The sequence below is a fragment of the Rhincodon typus genome, chromosome 29 (assembly GCF_021869965.1).
Source record: "Rhincodon typus isolate 14 chromosome 29, sRhiTyp1.1, whole genome shotgun sequence".
Lineage (NCBI taxonomy): Eukaryota > Metazoa > Chordata > Chondrichthyes > Orectolobiformes > Rhincodontidae > Rhincodon > Rhincodon typus.
The window spans coordinates 23,486,891-23,511,304 of NC_063360.1; the positions used below are offsets into that span (position 1 = coordinate 23,486,891).

The window sequence follows — 24,414 nt, forward strand, 5'->3', positions numbered from 1 at the left end:
AGTACACAGTTGTAATTCTCAAGAGCTTACATTAGGAATATATGTTCTGAAACAAACTATAGTGAACAATGAGAAGGGTTAACAACTGACTCCTGAAAGACAGATAAATTTCTGAAATGGGACAGATATGGTAGGCAAAATTTAATTCAAACAAGCATGAAACTATACATTTTATTTAGACAAATAACAAGGGGCAACATATGGTAAATTGTACAATTTTATTTGGGATATAGGAAAAAGGGTATCTGGAGCATATGAACATAAGTCTTCAAAGGTGGCAGAACAAGTTGAGAAGCTTGCTTTAAATAAAGAACATTTGGAATTCTTAGCTTTCTTAAGAGAGGGTTACAGTATAAAAATGATGAATCAATATTAATTTTGATTAAAATGCAGATAAGGTCTTAATTGGAGTAGTGTGTTTAATTGGGGCTCCATACTTTGGGTAGGATATCAAAGCCTTTATGAACGTGCAGAAGAAACCCAATAGAATAGGACTAGGCTTGAGAGACTTCAGTTATACGGAAAGGCTGAAGCAGCTTGGGGCTGTTTGCCATCAGGATGATTAAAAGGAGATATGAAGAGGCATTCAAAATTATTCAGAATTTTGATGTAATAAAGCAGATACAGAAACTGCTCTCAAGGGCAAACTCTATCTCAATCTAATGCCAGTTGGTGAGATACTGATACTTTTCCTGAGAACAGATTTGCTTACAAAACACAGTATTATATTTGCCTGCGTCATACCCAGTGTCCCAGTTATCTCTCTTTATACTATTTTAAGTACTAATTAAACCAACTGAAACCAAAATAAAATGTGACAGCACCTTAAAATGGGCACTGTTACAAAGATCAAATCACAAAGCAAACTTACAAAATTTAAATTTGTTTTTGGGGAATGATTTATGAACTCCAGACCAAACCAGCACCAAGTGATATCAAATAGTCACACAGGACCTGAAGTGCACCAATGGACACTGCATGCTCGATGTCTCTTCATACATGCTCCTAGATATTTTCTAATCAACCTGTTCAGAGCTGTTATGACATCTCTGGAGCAAATGGGACTTGAACTGGGCCACCTAATTCAATGATAGGGAAACTACCACTGCATCACAAGAGCCCCCCTGCTACATGCTTTAAGATATTTTCCTAATCAACCTGTTCAGAGATGTTATTACTCACTTCTGGGGACAAGTGAGATTTGAGCCAGGGTCTCTTGGTTCAGAGTAGGGACACCACTAGTGTGCCACAACAGGCCCCACATGTCCTAAAAGATTTTTTTTTAAATCATCCTGTTCAGACATGCTATTACATACTTCTGGAGCAGGTGAGACTTGAACTCAGGCCTCCCAGTCTAAGGGTAAGGATACTATCTTAACATAATTAACAGGAGAAGACAGATTTCAAGTAACTGACAAATGAATCAGTGGCAAAATGAGTTTTGTACAGATAAAAAAGGTGATTTGTAATTTATTACCTGAAAAGATAATGGAAGAACATGTAACGGTGAAATTCAAAAGGAATTTGCATAAATGCATGAAGGAAAATAATGTCCAGGACTGTGGTGAAAGACTGGAGGAGAGGGACTGACTGCATAGTTCTTTCAAAGATAAGAACAGGCACAATGAGCTGATTAACTAAACTTTATGCTGTTTTGATGTATAACCTTGAGGGAAAAGTTGTACATGAAACCTGAGAAAGGCAGTAAATTAGGGTTGGGGTTTATCGGTAAAAGAGCAGGCCACAGAATTGCTGGAGGGGCAGTTCACCCTAGTCCTGGAAGATGGTAATGTCAGTGGCATAATGCTATTGCTAGTTTAGTGACTTATACATTTCACTGAAAGTCCTACAAAACAGCATTTAAGCTTACACATTGGGATTATCAAAACAGATGACAATAAGAGTTATACTAATTCTTTTCTTGAACCCTAATGGAGCAGGCAAGAAAACATTCAAAGTTAGAGGCTTTTGTAGCAAAAATAAGTGTAATGCAAGCACCATTTGCAAAGAGAATGTGAAAGTCCAAAATATTTGATATCAAATTAAACTTAGCTTTAAGAGACTTGCCTTAGCTAGTGAGCTTCCTGAAAAAAACATATTCCTCGTTTTATAAGGCTAGGTAACATCGCATAAAAGCTACGTTAAATCTGATAATTTGCTATCCCACAACTTAATATTCTATTGAAATATTTTAATAAATATAACCATTATTACATCATTCTACTGGCCCTCATCACCAGTCAGAAAACTGGGCTGTCCGCACGTGGGGACACAATTTTATGTCCACAGCTCATTGGTTATGAAGCTCCACCAGTGGTGAGCAGTCTTGCAAAACGTATGCTACGGAACAAGGTCAAACATGCAAATCATTAATTTTTATAAAAACATTTATAAATTAAAATTTTACAAAAATTATGACATCATAATCAAATTTTATGAAACCCTTTCCAAATATCACAAATTCCTTTAAAAATCCAACTTCAAGAATGGATTTAAATTTTCACATTTCATGGATAATCTCCCAAAACAGTGCAGCAATATTAATTCATCTCAATGGAAAATACACTTCATGCACATATAATTAATCAGCAACTTTACACATTCCTTTACAACATAAAAAACAATTTCAAGCATACAAATAATTGTAATGCTTTACGGGTTAACATATTATTGAATAATTACCGGGGATCATTTAGAGGTACTGTGGCAGGATATGTTGGATACGGATATGGAATATGGCTCCATATATCAGGATTCAGCATCTGATTCTGAAAGAAAAATACAGAATGAAAACAATTACCAGAAAAGCATTCATGATCAGTCACACCAAAGTCAAGATGTGATTCTAAATATTCTGCTTTTACAAGTGAATAACTTTATGAAGTGAATAACCTTCTACTTCCTTACAATATATTTCATTTACCGCCTTGCTGCCCACTTTCCTAATTTGGCTTTGTCTCTTTTTAACCTCAGTTTGTCCTTCTTACAGCTTACACTGAGGTTATGCACTATGGTAGAAAGAATAGAGGTGTACACTATTTTATGACCGAGGAAAGTCTTAAGAAATCTGTAAAGGGACTTGGGAGTCCTAGTTCAGGATTTTCTTAAGGTTAACATGCAGGCTCAGTTGGCAGTTAGAAAGGCAAATGCAATGTTAGCATTTATTTCAACAGGCTAGAACGCAAGGGCAGGGATGTACGACTGAGGCTGTACAAGACTCTGGTCAGACCGCATTTGGAATATTGAGTGGTTTTAGGAGGGATCTAAGGAGGAATATGCTGGTGTTGGAATAGATTTATAAGAGATTTATTAAAATGATCCCAGGAATAAAGGGCTTATCATATGAAGAGCAGTTGAGGACTCTAGGTCTGTACTCAATCTAGTTTAGAAGGGATGAGTGGGATCTGATTGAAGCTTACAGAATGGGGAGAGGCCTGGAAAGCATGGAGGTGCAGAAGATGCTGCCACCAGTGAGAGAGACTAGGACCTGAGGGTACAGCCTCAGAATGAAGAGACAACTTTTTAGAACGGAGATAAGGAGGAATTTCTTCAAATAAAGAGCATTTAATCTTTGGAACTCATTGCTACAGAAGACTGTAGAGACCAAATCATTGAGTGTATTTAAGACAGAGATGGATAGGTTCTTGATTAGTAATAGGATCAAAGGTTATGTGGAGAAGGCTGAAGATTGGAGTTGAGAAACAACTCCAAATGGCCTAATTCTGCTTCTAAGTGTTACACTCCTATCTAACTTTGTAACATCAGCAGACTTAGATATTTGACTCTTAGTCTTTTCATCCAAGACAAAGATCTACAAGCTTTTTTAAAGAAAATTATTAAATTGGTGAAAAGCATTACAACTGAGGGTGAAGGTTGCATTGAATCCTTTCCAGTCCTCCTACTCCACTAATCAGAACAAATTTTAAATTTAACCAGAGCGGTGAGTGATATGATCAGACTATATGTGGTTTATTATTAGAAACTTTCAGCAACGTTGCTTTTGTCAACAAAAAATTACTTACGTATTACATACAACTTAAACACGCAAAGTTTACTGACAGAAAAATTTTAGACCGTGCAAAGATAGATGTGACAAAGATAGATACATCCCAAACTTTAAATGAAACAAATATGTATGATTGCCAATCTGTGGTCAAACATCTCAGAACACAGAAGAAATCAGCAAACCATCTCCCACACACACGTACCCATACATGCACTTTAGTGAGACTAGGAGTCACGAAATCTCAATAAAACTTTGCAAGGGACCACAATGTGTACAGCTGGACGAACACAGCAGGCCAGGCAGCAGAGGAGCAGGAAGGCTGATGTTTCGGGCCTAGACCCTTCTTCAGAAATCTAGGCCCGAAATGTCAGCCTTCCTGCTCCTCTGATGCTGCTTGGCCTGCTGCGTTCATCCAGCTCTACACCTTGTTATCTCAGATTCTCCAGCATCTGCAGTCCCTACTATCTAAGGGACCACAATGCCTCATTTTTGATGACCCAGTCCTGGAACACCCTCAACATTCCCTCTGTTATGTGCTGCTTCAATCACTGCTCACGTTTTGGAAGGTCACTTTCCTTTCCTGGGACAATGCTCCCCTGGATTCTTAGAAACTGCACTCCAGCACTTACACATAAGCACCACACCAATTTTTTATGAATAGTAGACTTCACCAAGCTACAGCTGCCTCATGACTTCTAACATACCATAAGAAATAGGAACAAGAGTAGGCCATTCAGACCCTTGAACCTGTTCTGCCATTCAATGAGTTCATTGTTGATCCAACATTCCTGATGTCCACTTTCCCGCATTTTCCCCATAGCCCTCGATTACCTTATGGATCAAGAATCTATCTCAGCCTTAAATATACACAAGGACTCTGCCCCACAGCTCTCCGTGGGAAGGAGCTCCAAAAATTCCAACCTTCATCTCAGTCTTAAATTGCTGCCCCTTTATTCTGAGTATTAAGGAATATGGGCCAAAGGAGCTCGGCCACAGATCAATGATTTAAATAAATAGCAAAATAGACTCGAGGGACTGAATGTCCTTCTCCTTTTCCTATGTTTGTATGGAATTATGCCCTTTGGAGCTAGACTGTCCCATGAGGGGAAACATCCTCTCAGCATTTACGCTGTCGAGCCCCTTATCAAAATATACAGGATTCTGGAGATCATTAATCATTCTTCAAATTCCAATGACTGAAGTCCTAACCTGTTCAACCGTAGCTCATAAGACAATCTCTCCATACCAGGCATCATCCTAGTTAACCTTCTCTGATCTGTCTCCAATGAAATAATAAAACAAGGGGGCCAAAAATTCCAAATTATAAAAAATTACTATTCTTTCTCATCTAGTCCCACCACCTCATTAATCTGTTGTACCAATGCTACTACTACCACCCCTTCAATTCCATGGGATTGAATTTTATGAATAAGTTCACAACATGAAACTTTGCTAAACACCTTCTAAATTCTATTCAAGCACACCATCCTCACCAAACCATAGAATCTTAGAATCCCTACAGTGTGGAAGCAGGCCATTTGGCCCATCAAGTCAACACTGACCCTCTGAAGAGCATCCCACCACGTAATCCTGCATTTCCATGGCTAATCCACCTAGCCTGCACATGCCTGGACACCATGGGTAATTTAGCATGGCCAATCCACATTACCTGCACATCTTTGGACTGTGGGAGGAAACCGGAGCACCTGGAAGAAACCCACGCAGACAGTGAAAATATGCAAACTCCACACAGACAGTCACCCAAGGCCTGAATCAAACCCAGGTCCCTGGCGCTGTGAGGCACCAAATGTTAACCACCGAGATGCTGTGCCACCCTTAAAATGTGCGCAAACCCCTCCTTTAGTTCAATGGACTGAACCAGGATAGTCAAAATGATTTGACGTCACAAAACAAATGAATACAGTTATGATTCTAATGTCATTTCTAATCAGGCATACATTTCAAATTATGGTTTTATTTTGGCTTTAGTCATATAACATCAACTTCTTGCATTGCAACTTTATCCACTAAGTTAAAGAAAAAAATTCAAAAACATTTTAATCGAAGAGGTCATCTCAGTCTGTTAGCTCCTTTGCAATGTCTCCCTTTTTCAAATTTGTGCCTAGATTCATTTAACCCATACTTTCTAAATTAAGTTTAATTTTATTCCAGATTATTGAGCCGTCCTTCAATTCGGTGCAAACTGGGTTTGGCCCACAAGTATCTCTATTATTGGTATGCGAGGTTCACTAATCTTCTGCTGTTGGGTTTATCCCTCTTCCTTTTTTGAACAGGCATTTAACATTTGCAATCCTCTAGCGTTACATTTGAAATAGAACTGAAAAACTGTGCCCGAAGCTCTGCAATTTCCAATCTTTAACTCCCCTAATAACTCAAGTGGCATCTGGAATGGGTGACTTGTTTTAAGAAAGCTGATCTTTTAATTACCTTTGCTGTATCTAATTTTATCGTACCCAATTTTGTTACTACCTCTTTCTTGAAGTTTGGCATCGATAGCATCAACTTCTCTTGTGTAAAGAGATGCAAAGTACTACTTTCGTACCTCAGTTGTAACTTAGGCCTCCACAAGAATATCTCCTTTTTGTCTTTAAAGCAGCTATCTATTCTCGTGCTCTTTCTGCATCCCTATTGTGATCTTTATTAGGTCTCCTCTTTTCTGTATTCAGCTTGCTTTTCTACAGTACTTTGTGCCCTACATTTGTCATGAGCGTTCATTTTCCATCTTATTTCAAACTCAAATTCACCAGTCATCTAGAAAGCTCTAGCATTCGATGACTAAGTTCTCGAGAGAGCGAATCTGTTGATGATGTATTTATAAAATAACTACTTGGTTAGCAGGAAACCACTCTTTGCTGACAGTGATTCCAAAGCAGTCAAAGATTAATTTCAAACTTTTGAGGTGCCAAATATGTTATAAAACACACCAAGAATTACAAGGTTACACATTAACTGTTTCCATGACTAGTATTGCATGTCCATTTGTTGATTTATTCCATAGAAATGATCAGGACCTACAGCACTGTTTCATGACAAATATATCCTTGGATTGGCAGCATTTTTTTTTGCTTTTTACGTCACAAAGGCAGAATTTATGCACAAAATGATCAGATACACTAAATCTATGGCAGAACAGTGTGTATTTTAAAAAAGGTCAGTAAAGTAGTATTTTTTGCAAGCATTTGAACTGGCAGATATACCTGGAGAGTATTATAAACAGATAATTTGGCTGCTAAGTGATTGGCAGTGTGAAAAATAAATTTAATTTTTAAAGTCTATTCACTGCTCTTTTATATCGTATTCAGTTTATCAATAGTTTGAAGGTTCAATTGAAAATTGTATTTGATGCACAAAAATACATTTATCAGAAAATGTACTGCACCAGCACTGTCTTGAACAGATTTACTGTGATATTTATGATTACAAAGTACAACAGATTACAGCATCAGAGACAGCAAGCTCGCTTTTATGCAGCTTCACACCTTCAAGACATCTCAAAATCTTTAACAGCTAATTATGCATTCTTGAAGTTTACTCACTTGTAACATAAACAAAGACTGTCAAGACAAAAAATGAGGAGATTAGTCAGGTTTACTTTGGGGATGTTGGTTGAAGGATGAATGCTCGTCAAGAGAACTGCATTCTTGCATTGCGGGCCATTTTATGTTCCCCGATGCGCAAAGACAAGGAATCAGTTTAGATCTCATCTAAAAATTCTCACCTATGATACCGCAGCAATAGTGACTGCATAGTTATATATTCAGAGTCTTAAGTCAGTTCGAACTGACTATCTTAAGCAGTATGCTATTCTCGAATCAAGGTTTATACTAATCATGTAGGACTGACAGCAAACTTTCTTCACACACCAAAGAACATTTTTCTACATGGAAAATTCCATGTAAATGCAAGATATGCATGCACAAAGAGTGGTGGTCAGTAACTGGCAGCAAGAAATTCTAAAACAGCAGGTTAATTCACATGACTATATGTTTAACATCTTTGCATGATATATAATTGTGCCACAAAGTCAATTCATGGTTCGTCATCGATTAAAATTAAGGAATTGCATATAATCGAAACATAAGAACAGGATCAGACTATTCAGCACACAGAACCTGCCCCACCATTCTAGATCATGACTGATCATCCCCTCAACGCCATTTTCCTGCGCTCCATTAATGTCAATCTCCAGAAACCGACAGACTTCTGTCATGAACATGTCTAATGATGGAGCTTTCAAACCCTCTTGGATAGAGGATTCCAAAGATTTGCCACGCCCTGAATTTCCTCCTCACCTCAGTCTTAAATAGCTTGTCCTTGATCCTGAAAGTGTACCACCAGTTTAGAGTCACCAGCCAGAGGAAACATCCCAACTATAACCCTGTCATGCCTTTGACGAATTTTGTTAGAGATCAATTCTAATTTTTCAGTCTTCTAGAGAATACAGGCTCTGCTTCCATAACGGCATCTCACAACAATCCTGCCATCCAAGGGATTATTCTAGTCAAACTCTGATGCACAGCCTGGATGGCAGGTATATCCTTTCTTAAATAAAGGAAACCAACTGTACACTAGATATGAAAGGAGAGGTCTCATCAAGGTTTTGCAGCAGATCTTTATCACTGTATTCAAATTGTCTTGGAATGCATGCCAACATGCCATTTGCCTTTCTAATTGCTTGCTGCTCCTAAATGCTTGCCTTTAAGACCACAGGACCACAAGAAAAAGGAACAGGAGTAGCCATTCAGCCCCTTGAGCCTACTCCACTATTCAACAGCATCATGGCTGATCTGACATTCCTCATATCGACTTTCCTCATTTTCATCATAACCCTAGATCTCCCTACTAATCAGGAATTCATCTCAGCCTTAAATATACACAAAGAGTCTGTCACCACAGCCCTCTGTGGCAAGAGTTCCAAAGACTCTGAACCCTCGGGGAATACATTCCTTCTCATGTCAGTCTTAAATTGGCACCCCTTCATTCTGATATTATGCCCTTTTATCCTAGACTCACCCACGAAGGAGAAAACTCTCTCACAGCGTTTACCCTGCCCAGCCCCTTAAGAATCCTATATGTTTCAACAAGATCACGTTTTATTTCTTCTAAACTTCATTAAGTAGAGTTCCAACCTGTTTTGCCATTGCTCATAAGACGATCCCTCCATACCGAGCATCATCCTAGTTAACCTTCTCTGAACTGCCTCCAATTAAATAGAATCTTTCCTTAAATAAGGGGGCGAAAACACCTCACAATGCTGTACAATTGTAGTAAAATATTCTAGCTCTTATACGCCAACCTCCTTGAAATAAGGTGCCAACATTTCATTAGCCTTCCTGATTAGTTGCTGCACCTATATGCTAGCTTTCTGCGTTTCGTACACAAGTAGCTCCAAGTCCCTTTTAGTGATTCAAAGACAGGGAGTCCGATTCCTTTGGACACCAATACTTCTCTACCTCTCACCATTTTAGTCACACACTACATCTGGTTTTTCTACTAAAATGAATGACTTTGCACTTATTTACATCATAGCTGTCATGTTCTAGCCTATTTGATTAGCCTGTCCAAGTCCTCTTCAAGCCTCAATGGACCCTTCTTATAATTTTCATTGCCATTCAGTTTAGTATCATCAGCAAATTTGGGAATGTTACAATTGTGAACCTAGCATCGAGCCTCACAGTACCGGGCCAGTAACAACCTGCCATCCTGAGAACAATATGTTTATTTTTACATTCTGCTTTCTGTCTGTTAGCCAATTCTCAATCCATACTAGCATAGCCATCCTCCTCCCCCCAACCTCCACCACCACCATTCCACGTGCTCTAAATTTATTTGCTAATCTCCTTTGTGTTAGCCTCAGAAGCCTTCTGAAAATCCAAATATACCACATCTCCTTTTGTCTATCCCACAAGTGACGGTCAAAAAACTAAGTATTTCAAACATAATTTTCCTTTCATAAATCCATTTTGATTTTGCTGAATGTTATCATTCTTTCCCGTGTTTGGTAACTGCATACTTTAGAATAAATGCTAACATTTCCCATTCTATGGGCACCAAGCTAGTGGTCTGTAGTTCTCCACACCCTCTTCCTTTATTTTTAAACATTTGTTACTTACTATCAGCAGGAACCTTTCCAGAATCTTTAGAACGACAAAAGATAACCACCAACTATCTCTATTGCTAAATCTTTCAATACTCAATTAAGTTCACCTGGTCAGGCAATTTATCAAGCCTCAATCCAGCTAATTTAAGTACGCTCTCCTTCCCAATACTAATTTCTTTTAGGTCTTCAGATACACAAGTCCTTTTGTTGCCTGGTATTCCAAGGAAATCTTCTGTATCTTATCCCATGAAAGCATGCAAAGTTATTGCCATTTCCTTGTTCTCCAATATAAGTTTGCCTGTCCCATCTGTGATGCGGCCCCATTTATCCTTGCTAATCTTCTGGCTGTCAAATATTATATAGTCAACGTTTATATTCCTTGCCAGCTTGCCTTCATATTGCCTTTTCCCTTTCCTTATCACTTCTGACACTACTTCTCCCTATCCCAACTATTATAATGACAGCAAACTAAAATATTAAAATAAATTATTAACTGATTACATAGGATATACAGCACATAAATAAGCCAAGTTGACAAAAATAGTCCATGTTTATATTTCCAATCGAGCCTTTCCCATTTTTATCTAAATCTATCATTGTAACCCTATATTCCCTCTCCCTCCACTGCTTGTCTATCTTCGATTTAAATGTGTCTATTATTTGCTTCAAGCACTCCCCGTGGTACAGATTTCCACACACACACACATTCTTAAAATAAAGATGTTTCTCTTGAATATGCTGTTGGATATCATGGTGATGTAATACCGATGGTCTCTAATTACGAGAGAAAATATCCTCTCTGTATCCACTATCAAAACTTTAAAAATGTCTAATGCCATCCCACTTAACGTTCACCTACTCTTCCTTGCCCAGCCTTCTTTCAGATACTGCCACACCTGCTTTTCATTGAGAACAATTTGTCTTATTTGAGGTCGGAAGTTTTGCTTTATGTTTCCAACTTGGTTTGGGTAGTCGGGGGACGCTGCTGCTCAGCAGCCATTTACCACGATATTAATTTGGTTGCCTTACATAAAACTATGACAGGTTGCAGTATTGTTATCCATTTTTAAATAAGCGTTATGTCCATATTTACCTCCTCAGCTGTGAATTCATCAGTACTGTTGACAGCACAGGAAGGCACAAGAATAGGGTTGACAAATACATCAGCCCTGATCTAATAGTGGAGCAGACTCAACAGCTGAATGGCCTAATTCTACTCCTATAGTATGACAGTAAACTAAAATATTAAAAAAGTATCACTATCTAAATTGCCCACGTTGAAATGGATTCCTGTTACCAAAGAGGGAATCCTATGAAAAAACAATGGTTTCAAGTATTAGGAAATACTAAACAATATCTGTCATATAATTTGGTGGAAAGTTTAAGATGATAAGTGGATACAAGAAAAGAAAGGGGACAGCAACATCTTCACAATGCTACCATAAATCTGAAAGCAGGGTGGTTAAACAGACTTCTGTAAATAGTAAATTCTGGCAATCCTCGGCCTCTATTTCATACAGATGGGCAGATGTCATGTTTGTGTGGATATCTAAATATCATTAATGGGAGTAATTTTAGTTTCATGTAAAATGACAGAATGCCAACATTAAACTCAACTGGAAAAAAGATAAAATACAAAATGACAAATACTAGTCTTAATGATGTCCATAAGAAATAGGAACAGGAGTAGGCCATTCAGCCTTGCGAGCATGCTCTGCTGTTCAATACAATCATGGTTAATCCTATGACAGCTTCTAGGTCTGTCTTTTTCACTTATTATCTGTGAAGCTTTTCCAACATTCATTAATTTGTTGCAAAATGCTCTTTTGCTGTTTCTCAATTTTTATTGCACCAAGGAATTGAATTTTTAACCAATTCCAATGCCATGAAAATGACCTAAAGAGCTACTGAATGAGATCCAGAGAACGATGACAGGAAGCACGTTGGAACCTTGCAACAAATACAAAACCAATGCATTTTCACATTAATACTTGACTTTGATACCAATGACACAGAAAAAGTCCCCAAAAGTTGAAATAAATTTGTGAAACTTCTCAGGACAAATTACGAAAATGTTAAAAGCTTATGGTACATTTAAATAGCTCTTAGACTTCCCTGGCCACCAAAACTTGTCGCCGAAACATTTAAACAAAAAATTGCACTACACAGAAAGATCAATTCCTGACTTTACCTGGATAATTCATGAACAACTGACTACATCAAAGTTATGATGACTAGCCCAACTTTCTACAACAGCATCTTCCAAACCCACGAGCTCTACCCCTAGAAGGACAAGGGCAGCAGACACATGAGGGATACCAGCATGCTCAGGTTCCCCATAAAGTATCCTGTCATCATAGAATCCCTACAGTGTGGAAACTGGCCCTTCAGCCCAACAAGTCCACAGCTCAGTGCATCCCACCCAGACCCATCCCCCTAGAACCCACCTAATCTACACATCCCTGAAACACTACGGGCAATTTAGCATGGCCAGTCCACCTAGCCTGCACATCTTTGGACTGTGGGAGGAAACCGGAGCACCCAGAGGAAGCCCATGCAGACACGGGGAGAATGTGCAAACTCCACACAGACAGTCACCAGAGGGTGGAATCGAACCCAGGACCCTGGCGCTGTGAGGCAGCAGTGCTAACCACTGAGCCACTGTGCCATGTGTCTTGGAACAAAATTACTGTTCCTTTCATGTTGCAGTTGCTCCCAACCTAACAAGGCTTACTCAACATGTAATGGCTAAAGGCAGCAGCGCATCATCACTTTCCTAATGGCAACGTGGGATGGGTAACAAATGTAGGCAAATCTAGGGATCCACACATTGCACAAAATACTTAAATCCAGGCAAATCAACTGTTAATCAAGTTTCATATAACCCCAGTTCAGTCTGATGCATTGTAATGCAAGTATATTTAGGTTGCTTGCACACTGGATTTATGTTAACAGAAATGGCATACCTGTCATTACAAATGTAATTCATCTTGTTTTCTTACTGGTCGAACTGATCATTGACTTCAGAAAGAAACGAGGAGAAATCACCCCCACTTACATCAACAGAGTAGAGGCTGAGAGCGTCAAGTTCCTAGGGGGGGACAAAAACTGACAACCTGTCCTAGACTTCCCCTGTAGATGTGATGGTCAAGAAGGCACAAGAACGCCTCTTCTTCCTCGGGCAACTCATGAAATTCGGCATGTCCACAGGGACTCTCACCAACTTTTACAGATGCACCACAGAAAGCATACTATTCGGGTGCTTAACGGCCCAGTACAGCAACTGCTCTGCCCAGGACTGTAAGAAACTATAGAAGGTTGTGCGTACAGCCCAGATCATCACGGAAGCCAACCTTCCATCCATGGACTCCATTTACACCTTTTGTTACTGCAGAAGGCCTGCCAACACCATCAAACACCCATTCCACCCTGGTAATGCTCCTCTACCTCCTCTTCCATCAGGCAGAAGTTACAGAAGCTTGAACACATGCACCAGCAGGTTCAGAACAGCTTCTTCCCTGCCATTATCAGACTGATGAATGGACACGCTAACTTCAAATAATGTTGATCTTGCTTTATGCACGTCCTGTGCAGTGTAACCTGTACGTCTCACTCTGTCCAAGATTCTTTCACCCTTACGTCCTTGTACATCTGTACGTCCTTGCTTATTATGATCTGCCTCTACTGCTCGCAAACAAAGCTCTTCACTGTACTTAGGTACGTGTGACGATAAATCAAATCAAACAAACAATGTATGAATTCAAAATTCAATTTCAATTTTAAATTAGTTACTCCCCAAATCAATCTCCTTTTCTTTTTAACTAGATATAACAGCCTACATTATTGCATATCACTGTGGAATCAACTATAAAGGTTCTGTTTCCTCTATCCTAGTTATGACCACACGGATGTACAAGATTCCATTCTCATGCTGTAAGCTGTTTACAAAGCTTTTTCCTTCCATTGCATGCATTTTTATTATGAGTGTCTTGCTAATGAAACTACAACTCTCAATTATGGAGAAAGAGCAGCAGAATCAGATTATTTCATTGAGCTCTTGGAAAAAGTTGGCATAGACATTGACCTTCTGTGCTGTACTCTCTATCGCTTCCTGCAGGCATGAAGTAGAAAATAAAGGAAAATGGCTTAAAATAGATTTTTGAGGCAAATTGCTGGCGCAGAATTGCTGCCCTGTTTACTTACTTAACAAGTGAATTGCATTTGTAAATATTTGTTTCTAGGGAATCACTGAATCCCTACAGTGTGAAAGCAGGCCATTTCGCCCATCGAGTCTATGCCAACCTCCAAAGAAGGTCCCTGTAATCCCGCACTTCCCATGGCTAATCCGTCTAGCCTGCACATCCCTGGACACTACGGGCAATTCAGCATGGCAAATCCACCTAACCTGGACAGTGGGAGGAAACCGGAACACCAGAAGAAAACCCACCCAGGCAGAGGGAAAATGTGCAAACTCCACACCAATAGTCACCCAAGGCTGGGATTGAACCTAGGACCCTGGTGCTATGAGGCAGCAGTGCTAATCGCTGGGCCACCGTGCCACCAGGTAGAGATTTTGACAAATAAATGCAAGATTTTTAAAACTACAGATCAGAAACATAATTACATTTCTAACAAAAAACAAAGTACATGGCCTGTTTCAGTGAAAATATAAGACAGCATTTCAGTTTCTGGCAGGTTATAAAAAAGGTTAAACTGCGCACCTAAATTTTACAGTCCATATGTGCAAAGATGAAAAATTGGCACCCACCGATACGGTCAACCACCTGAAGGTCACATTAGCAAAAATCAGATGAAGAGCAAAGTTTCTTCTACCGTTCTCCCATCTGTGTGTCTTAATCTCAATTGGAATAGGCTGTAAATACAACGTTGCCAGCATCACCCACACACAGAGGGAAAAAACAAGTCAAGAAAACACAAAAAGCCTTGCAGTTTGGCAAGAATGGGGTGATACAAGTGCAAGCCAGATTAGGTTTATTTTGGGTCACCCAATAAAGAAAACAAGTCAACCATGCCATTTAAACTCAACTTATGTCAGACCATGAGTTAGGAGCAAAAGTGGCCATTCAACCCTTCACGTCTGCTCTGTTGTTTGATGAGATCATGGCTAATCTGATAATCCTCAAGTCAATTTTTTGCCTTTTCCCCATAATCCTTGATTCCCTTAATGATTGAAGGTCTGTTTAAAGCACATGGGATTGGGGGAAGTGTATTGAGATGGATAGGAAACTGGTTGGCAGAGAGGAAACAAAGACTGGGAATTAATGAGTCCTTTTCAAATTGACAGGCAGTAACTAGTGGGGTGCCACAGGGATCAGTGCTGGGACCCCAGCTATTCACAATATATATTAATGATTTGGGCGAGGGAACAAAATGTAACATCTCCAAGTTTGCAGATGATACCAAGTTGGATGGGAGGGTGAACTGTGACGATGATGCAGAGATTCAGCATGATCTTACAGGTTGGGCGAAGAGGCAAATCAATGGCAGATACAGTATAATTTGGATAAATGAGAGATTATTTACTTCAGAATCAAAACAAGAGGGCAGATCACTACCTGAATAGCTATAAATTGGGAGAGTGGAGTGTGCAGCGGAACTTGGGTGTCCTTGTGTACCAGTTGTTGAAGGTAGGCATGCAGATGCAGCAGGCAGTAAAGAAGGCAAATGGTATGTTGGCCTTCATTGCGAGAGGTTTTGAGTACAGGCGCAGGGGTGTGTTGTTGCAGTTGTACAGGGTCTTGGTGAGTCTACACCTGGAATCTTGTGTGCAGTTTTAGTCTCCTTTACTGAAGAAGGAAGGTCTTGCTCTCAAGGGAGTGCAGCGAAGGTTTACCAGGCTGATTCCGGGGATGGCAGGTCTGACATATGAAGAGAGATTGACTAAAATCGAGATTGTTTCACTGAAGTTCAGACGAATGAAGGGGGATCTCATAGACTTATAAAATTCTAACAGGACTGGACAGGGTAGATACAGGGAGGAAGTTCCCGATGGTGGGTAAGTCCAGAACCAGGGGTCACAGTATGAGGATTTGGGGTAGACCATTTAGGACAGAGATGAGGAGACATTTCTTCATGCAAAGAGTGGTGAGCCTGTGGAATTCATTACCACAGGAAGTGGTTGATGCCAAAACATCGAATGTATTCAAGAGGCGACTAAATATAGCACTTGGGGCAAACGGGATCAAAGGTTATGGAGAGAAAGCAAGATTAGGCTATTGAGTTGGATGATCAGTCCTGATCGTGAAGAATGGTGGAACAGGCTCGAGGAACCACATGGCCTCCTCCTGCTCCTATCTTCTATGTTTCTATATTTCAGCTTTGAATGTACTTAATGACTCAGCATCTACAGGCCTCTGTGGTAAATAACTCCACAGATTCACTGCCCTCAAAGAAAGCCCTCCTCATCTCCATCTTAAATGGATGATTCCTTATTCGAAGACAACACCTTCTGGTCCTAAACTCCCCCAGAAGGTGAAACAACTTTCCTGCATTTACTACGTAACTTTGCACATTGATAAAGTTGCATCTCATTCTTCTGTGCTCCAATGTACATGCCCTATCTTCACAACCTCTTTCAAACCGTCCCACACCTAGCATCAGCCTAGATAAGGGGCCCAAATCTGAACAGTACATCAGCTGTGGTCTGACTAGTGCCTTAAATGGTTTTAGCATGCTGTGTTTATTTTTATACTTCACTCTGTTTGAAATAAAGACCAACATTCCATTTGCCTCCCCTATTACCTGCTCTATTCGGATGCTAGCTTTCTGTTATTTATGCAAGCCAACTCCCAAATTTCTGTTCTGTAGCTATCTGCAGGTTTTCTCCATTTGAACAATGATCAACTCTTCTAAGGATAGACTTAATTGAAAGTCATTTTGCACTAGACAGACATATGCCACTTGCAGATGCTGTATTGTGATACAACTAAATGAAGGCAGTTGTGTCCAGGGCAGGAAGGGATGACATTTGCTCCCTGCTTCTCCTTCAACTATTCATAATAGCTTAGAAGCAGGTCAGAGTAACATAATCGTTGGTCATGAAAATTATGCAGTGTTGATAGCTTTAAAGAATGAAATATTGGAAAAATATAAAACCAACCATAAAATTGTGAGAAAGTCTTTTTTTTCTATTTTTGAAAGGTGTTAATGTTTAACATTCTTTTTAAATAATACTGAAGGAACTAAAATCTAGAATTGATACTTCATTTCAAATATGCGATATTAATTTAATCTACTTGGGTAGGAAACGAACGCGATCATGTTGACAAGCCATTTTACACAGCACCCAAAGTAATTCAGCAGATGTAAAAATCAGGCAGATCTGATGATCTCAGTTTTTCACCAGCAAGTTTGGTTAAAATTATCCCCAATATTTCACCATAATGAAAAGCGAAACTTAGGTTTGATTAACAGATTACTGGAGTACAGTTGTCTCTGGCACGAGGAACATGTCTTAGAAGGTCGTAGCATGAAAATCATTTTTAGATAACAAATAGAAGTTATTTATATGTGACTTTTGCTATCAGTAAAAGTAAGCTAAATGGACCTATAACCTCAATTTATGATCATCACATGCAGCAGATATGTGACTGCCTGGGTTTAGGATCTATTCAAGTCAATGGAGTCTAAAATTGAGTAGAATGTAAAACAAGTATCTGCCCAAAATCAAGTAGTTAAGATAAAATCAATACTACAATGACAATACTGAAAGGAAATTGGATGCAGTAAATTGCTTCAACAAATGCATTTGTCAGTGCAAAGCATTTTGCAGGTTATGATTTTCACTTCTCTTGAATCAGCTTTGCAACACAAGTAAAGCATTATGGGAATCAGGTTTTTTAACCAGAAAGCCTTACATTGTTGAAATTTATCTCAGTAGCTCAGCTATCTGACAGCACATGAAAAATAATGCACAGCTTTTATCTGGAAGTACCAGAACAATTTGGTTCAATCACCTAGTGCCAAAAAACTACCACAAATTGTGTATTGTGAGTCATTGCAATGCAGGAGTTCTGGGAAAAAGGAAAAACACTAACATGAGAAATCTGCATTTATTCAAGCAGATCTGCAAATATAACAGACAGAGTCGTAGATTCATACAGTATGGAAACAGACTCTTCAGTCCAACTCGTCCATGCCAACCAGGTATCCCAAACTTAACCAGTCCCATTTGCCTCTGTTTGGTTCACATCCCTATAAACCTTTCCAATTTATGCACCCATTCAAATGTCTTTTAAATGTTGTAATTGTACTCACCTCTGCCTCTTCCTCTGGTAGATGATAACAAATATTCAACAGTCTATGCCATACAGTTAAGGACACACTAAATCATTGTCAGAAGATCGAGCAATAGCTAAATGTTTGCATTTACACCAAGAGCCGAGTTAGGTAAGTGGAGAAGCTGAAGAAATATCTACAAAGCATCTGATTTGAAAATGGATGCCATAATGATAAATGAACATAATCATACATATGCATGTATGTAGAGGTCAAAGGTGCCAAAGGAAGTTACAGATGTCAGGGTGGATAGCTTACTTAAACCAGCACAAACTGATGCAGTTACAATGTAAATCCGGAGGCACAGGTTGAGGATTTTTTTGTTAAAAATGGCCTAATTTAATTTTCTGATAGGGAGAATTGAGTAAATAAAAATAAAGCAAGATGCTTCTGAAGGTCAGAGTATTAATCTGTGTCATACAATGACATTAGCTTACTGTCTAGTTTCAGCCCTTTTGCAACAACATTGCATGACAGCATCAGTTGTTTCTTGAATAATAATGCATAAAGTGACACATTCCTGGAAGTGCTGGTGATGTGACACTATCGTATTACAATGTGGCAGAGTAAGGTTCTTCAATTGCACTTCTAATTTTCACTAAACAAACTAGATTAAGTCGTCTTTTTCAAAGTTTTGCGCACAATTTGACTGATCTTGTTTTGTCCTCTGAAATGTTATAACATGCAGATACCAAGCTTATTTTTTGGCTGAAATTGTATTTCTCTTGTGTAAATGTTCTCTCAGGACGTTTGAAAAAAGACATTTCAACAAAGGTTTTCTTGCACTCATCAGGGCAATTCTCAAGAATACCAATTCAAGGGGAAAACTAATGTTTATACAGCAGAAAAGGAGTGTGCTGACTAGCAAGTGGAATCTGATTAGTGTGGGTTGCCACAGAGTATGCAACAGTTAATGAGATTGATAGTTAACTGCATCGTTATGTTTGAATTTTAATCCAGGCAGACTGACTGATTTCTCAGAGCAATGCCCTGACCAGTGAACAAGCAACTGGATGTCACCTATTTTGTTGAGTCAAAACAGGCGCAGTGTGTCCACGTACTTTCTGTCTGCAAAGAACAGGGCTCTGTGTATTAATAGATGTAGCTTCCAGTGTGCTCCACTGCAAGCCCCACTGACAATGCCAAACTGGATATGAGCGCAATTCTTTGCGCACACTGGGTTGTCTGGCAAATGTTTTTAAATTGAAGAATCACATCTAATGTTGGATGCTGCTGCAGGTTATGTAAATATGGGCTGGTTGTGTATGGTCAGTACCTTGCTTGTTGTGAACAATTGAAGGGATGTGCTGTTTGATACGATTAGCCAGTCTTAGGAAGCATGGTTTACTTAACTGACATCACACAGGCATGACATTCATATATCACAATTTAAATACAACTGAATGCATCACAAAGGCTGGCTTATCATACTAAATAGCATATCTCTTCAGCTGCTCCCTTCAAGCAAGGTACTGACCATACTGAAACCAGGTTGCATTCCTCATGTGGTTTAAATATTAGTTTTTGCCTAGAATTGGCCTTGAAACGCAAGTTGTCCTGACGAACGCAGGACAAAAAGTTTCAAAGTGTGTCTTTATTCAGCAATATTGATTTTTTAAAAAATTATCAAATGACTAAAAGTTAGCTCAGTAAAGATTGCAATAAAGGGGTTGGGTATGGAGGTTGGGGGTGAAAAGGAGGCCGTTAATTTGTTTTCCCAATGGCAGTACAACACCTCCAAGTTGCTCAGATGCATTTCAAGAAACTAGTTCATTCACAACCGCAACACAGCGAGTTATTGTTTTTGCATTTCCAAATATTTAACAAAAGTTCTCCTTTTCATCCTTTCTGCTGGAATATGTGCAGGTGTGATGCTCTGGATATGAGCCCAACACGTACTTCAACAGAAATATCTCCAGCATTTCAATTTATTCCAACATTGCCAACTCAATGAAAGACACTTATTCAGAATGTATGATCTGAAGTAAACGCTGATTGGTTCCTTAGGGCAATGTAATACATCACACTTCCTGGAGCATTATTCCATTATGCAAATAATATTTAAGCAATTCCTCTTACCCACAATGTTTATATACATTAGCAAGGATGTTATCTTAAGATCTATCCCATAAACAAATAATACTAAATGCTATCAAATAAGGTACCCTGTATTTTTCAACTGACCAAGGAGAATAGGTTTCAACTAATAGTAGCAAATCGCATCTTGTCCCTGCCGAATAATTTAAATGCCTTACCTAACTTTAACTGCGCATCCAAGTATGAAGGCAGGTTCTCAAGCTTTAAACATGAAAAATGTTTAACGAATTACGAGAAGATTTGGCTATAGTTCTATCCCAATGTCAGCAGAGCTCTAGGTTTCTATGCAAAGAGATATTCAAAAATGAAATGAGTACATGATGAGATCACCAGGGAGCTGATTCAGCTTTGTGGTCAAGATCAAGGCAACTTTGTGCAAAGTATCAATAATTGCACAGCATTTTCCAAAATTTGAAAGGTGGCTTCTAATAATGGTGCTGATGGCAGATAAGGTAAATTTGCTTCATAGTTGTTTTGTAATTTACCCCATGATCACATTTCACAGATTAATCATTAGTAGCTTCTGTGCCAGCTGCCTTCAGAATTGAAATCTAGGCCAATATTTTTCCAGCACCGAATAAATCTCAGATCATGAGTAACAGCCACAACTTATGGGATCGATTTTAACCCTTCAAACTTAACCAGGCAGGTAAGAAGGATAACATCAGGAATTTATCTGGTCAATCCTTGCCACATCCAAATCAATAACTAAGATTTTGCAGGCCAAAGTCAGAAGGAGAACTAAAAACCGAAAGAACTGAAGTTCTGAGGAAGGGTCACCAGACCCGAAGTGTTAACTGATTTTTTTTCCCTTCACAGATGCTGCCAGGCCTGCTGAGCTTTTCCAGCAACTCCTGCTTTTGTTTCAGAAGGAGAATTGTTACTTTTTGCAAATCAGGGTCTTACTTTGTCGATAGTAACATAATACAATCTTTACTAAAATCTGAGAGAGGAAATTGTGGAAATTCTTCAAAGAATGCTCCACAAGGCAGATGTAGATCTCCAGAGAGGAAAAATAAATCCAAAAAATTTTCCTGAGGCTAGGAGATGCATTCTCAACCTACCGAGGATTTAATGAGGAAGAGGTGCTTATGTGAATGGCAGTAATGTTGAAATCAATGCTGCATCTCTGCAAAATGTTTCTGAACAATGAAAATTTTCATACCATTATAATCCTTATAGAATTTCTTTCAGAGATCAAAGTAGAAATTCAAGTATTAGAGCATCTCTAAATATTGAAAGAACAAGGTGCCAATTGTTTGTGTGCGCGCTGTTGCCAATTGTTTAGGTTAATCACATTAAGTTTAAATCAAGTGGAATGTTAAGATCATGACACTTAATGTAAAGGACAATGCAACCAAAAAAGTTGACGTAAAATAAGTTGAACAACATTGTCAATTTTGCACTAATAATCAAACTAATTCTCTATTCTCCATGACAAAGGATCAGTCATGATCGTTCCCTCATATTAGGTATAGAAAGATTAAAGCATGAAGACAACGCAAATAACTTCAGTTTCAGGAATCTGCACATTTAAGGGTTATTATGCAATTAGCAAAACAGACACGCAAGCTAAAAGATTATTTTAATAGCTGCAAGTTAGAAATTTGAGCTTCAAAGTTAAGCATAACAGAAAGTTTGGGGGTTTATTTGCAAAAATAACCAAACATTACACTGCAGTTTTGGAAATGCCCTACATGGATATTTAAAAAAAAAGATCCATTACATGAGCTATAACATGCATTTAGAACAAGCATATGCATTTCTGCTTTTCACTAGCAAGACAAAAATGCCTGATTCATAGGCCAAAGGCTGACATCTACAATTCCATTTGACAGGCAGCCTTCAACCTTGTCAAGGTTGCCCTTGGGAAGGTACAATGGTAAATTCAAAAAATATGCATCTAGATTTTATTGTTTTTCATGTATGGGATCTGGCCATCACTCAAAGCCATCATTTGTTGCCCACCCCAAATGCCCTTCAACGGAGTGGCTTGCTCAGACATTTCAAAGGCAGTTAGAGTCGACCACATTGCTATAGGTCTGGAGTCACATGCATGCCAGGCTATGTAAGAGGAGCAGATTTTCAGGACATTAGTGAACCAAATGGGTTTTCATGACAATTGATAACAGTTACATGGTCAGCATTACACTGGATTTTAATTCCTGATTTCACTGAATTCAGATTTCACCATCTACCATGTTGGGACTCAAACAATATTCTGAGAACATTAGCTTAGAGCCCTGGATTACCTTTTCAGTGACATTATAAATATCTCATGGCCTCCCCAAAGATCATTAAAGTTTCTTATCTCTTCAAAACTCTTGCTGAACTGAGTGATCAGGTGACAATTCACACAGCCTTTGATCAGGAAATGGTGCCAGTCACAATAGGGCCAGAAGAAACCGAAAAGAACCAAACAAAATTACTTGAGAATGGCTGGATTCATCGGAAAGCATTACATCACTCAAAGCTTTACTTTTAAAATTAAACACGACATTCATGTTCTTTAATGGAACAAAAGGCAGACCATAATTAGGCTTTAAGTATAACACAGCAATAATTAATGTAAATTACTTTGCCCTTTCCACTTGCTCATGCCCTTCAGTGGGCTGGCTGATTTAAATCACTATCAGAGAGACAAGGGAGAATCCAGGTGCAAATGTCCAGTGTTGATAAGTTTAGCTTCCAATCTTAAGATCAGAGAATGGTTGTAGAATAAGATGTATGCACATTTATCCCCTCAGATAATCCAATTTTCTTTTGAAGCCAACGATTGAACACCCCCTCTATCATATTCTCAGGCAATGCATTCTAACCATTTAACTGCACCCAAATGTTTTTGCTCATGCCATCATGGCTTCCTTTGCCAATCACCTTAAATTGTTTCTGGTTCTAGATCCTTCTGCCTACAGGAAAGGTTTCTTGTCTACTGTTTACAATCCATGATTTGAAGATCTCTACCAAACTACTTTTGATCTTTTTCTTCTCCAAGTCAACAATCCCAATTTCTCCAACCAATCAATGTCACTCACATTCTTCATCCTTGGAACTGTGGTCAATTTTTTCTGCATCCTTTCTACCAACTTCATATCTTAACTATGTCTTAAATCTCTTCTAACTTTACAATTCCGACACATCACTGCACTCCTCCAATCTTGAGCAATCCTGATTTTCACTGCTCCATCACAGGTAGCCATGTTTTTGGCTTGCCAAGGCTTCAAACTTAAATTATTTTCCCAAAAGTCTTTGTGTCTCTCCTCTTTAAAGAGGTTCCTTGATCAGGCTTTGATCATTTGCCCTAATATCCCTTCATAACTGGAGGAAATTTTGTTCAAAAATGCTTTTGTAAAGTATTCAAACATTTCACTACATTGACGATGAAAAATAAATGTAAATTGCAATTAAAGTTAGAGAGTCATGGAAAATTGAATAACAATCACAAGAAACTGTTATCAAAATACTTGATTATTTAGCTGGAAAATCTACTCAGACAGAGATAGAAGTGATGTGCTTTGGACTGATGCAATTGAAGGTGTAATTGTCAAAACCTCAAAACGCAAACTCAAGGAAATTAATCAAAATATGTTTGAATTATTATAATGCATAATATTATGTGGAAACAAAAGCACATTTTGAAAGTCAAAACACAAGATTATTTTACGACGTCCTTCCCTTGAAATATGACAGCAGGGTCAGGCTCTCATGATTTATTCAAAAATCTTTTTTCTCAAAGCTCCTAAGAAGATAAGACCAAAAGTCTATAAAGAAATTTCCTGTCTTTTTTGTCTTTCATGAAGATCTATCATTTGCTTATGTTACTCATCAAAAGAACTTGCACAGCCTTTGGATATCCCAAAACACTTTGTTTGAAAGTCAGTCACTTATAATT

General features: G+C 38.7%; 1 protein-coding gene across 2 annotated transcripts in view; it reads right to left on the reverse strand.

Moving 5' to 3' along the window:
• The window catches only part of LOC109931452 (protein strawberry notch homolog 2), a 219,597-nt gene that overhangs the window by 168,088 nt on the left and 27,095 nt on the right, over positions 1-24,414 (reverse strand). For both annotated transcript variants that reach the window (XM_048614120.1, XM_048614121.1), the window contains exon 3: positions 2,683-2,768. In XM_048614120.1, coding sequence (XP_048470077.1) covers positions 2,683-2,768 — 86 coding nt within the window. The remainder of the gene's footprint in view (positions 1-2,682; positions 2,769-24,414) is intronic.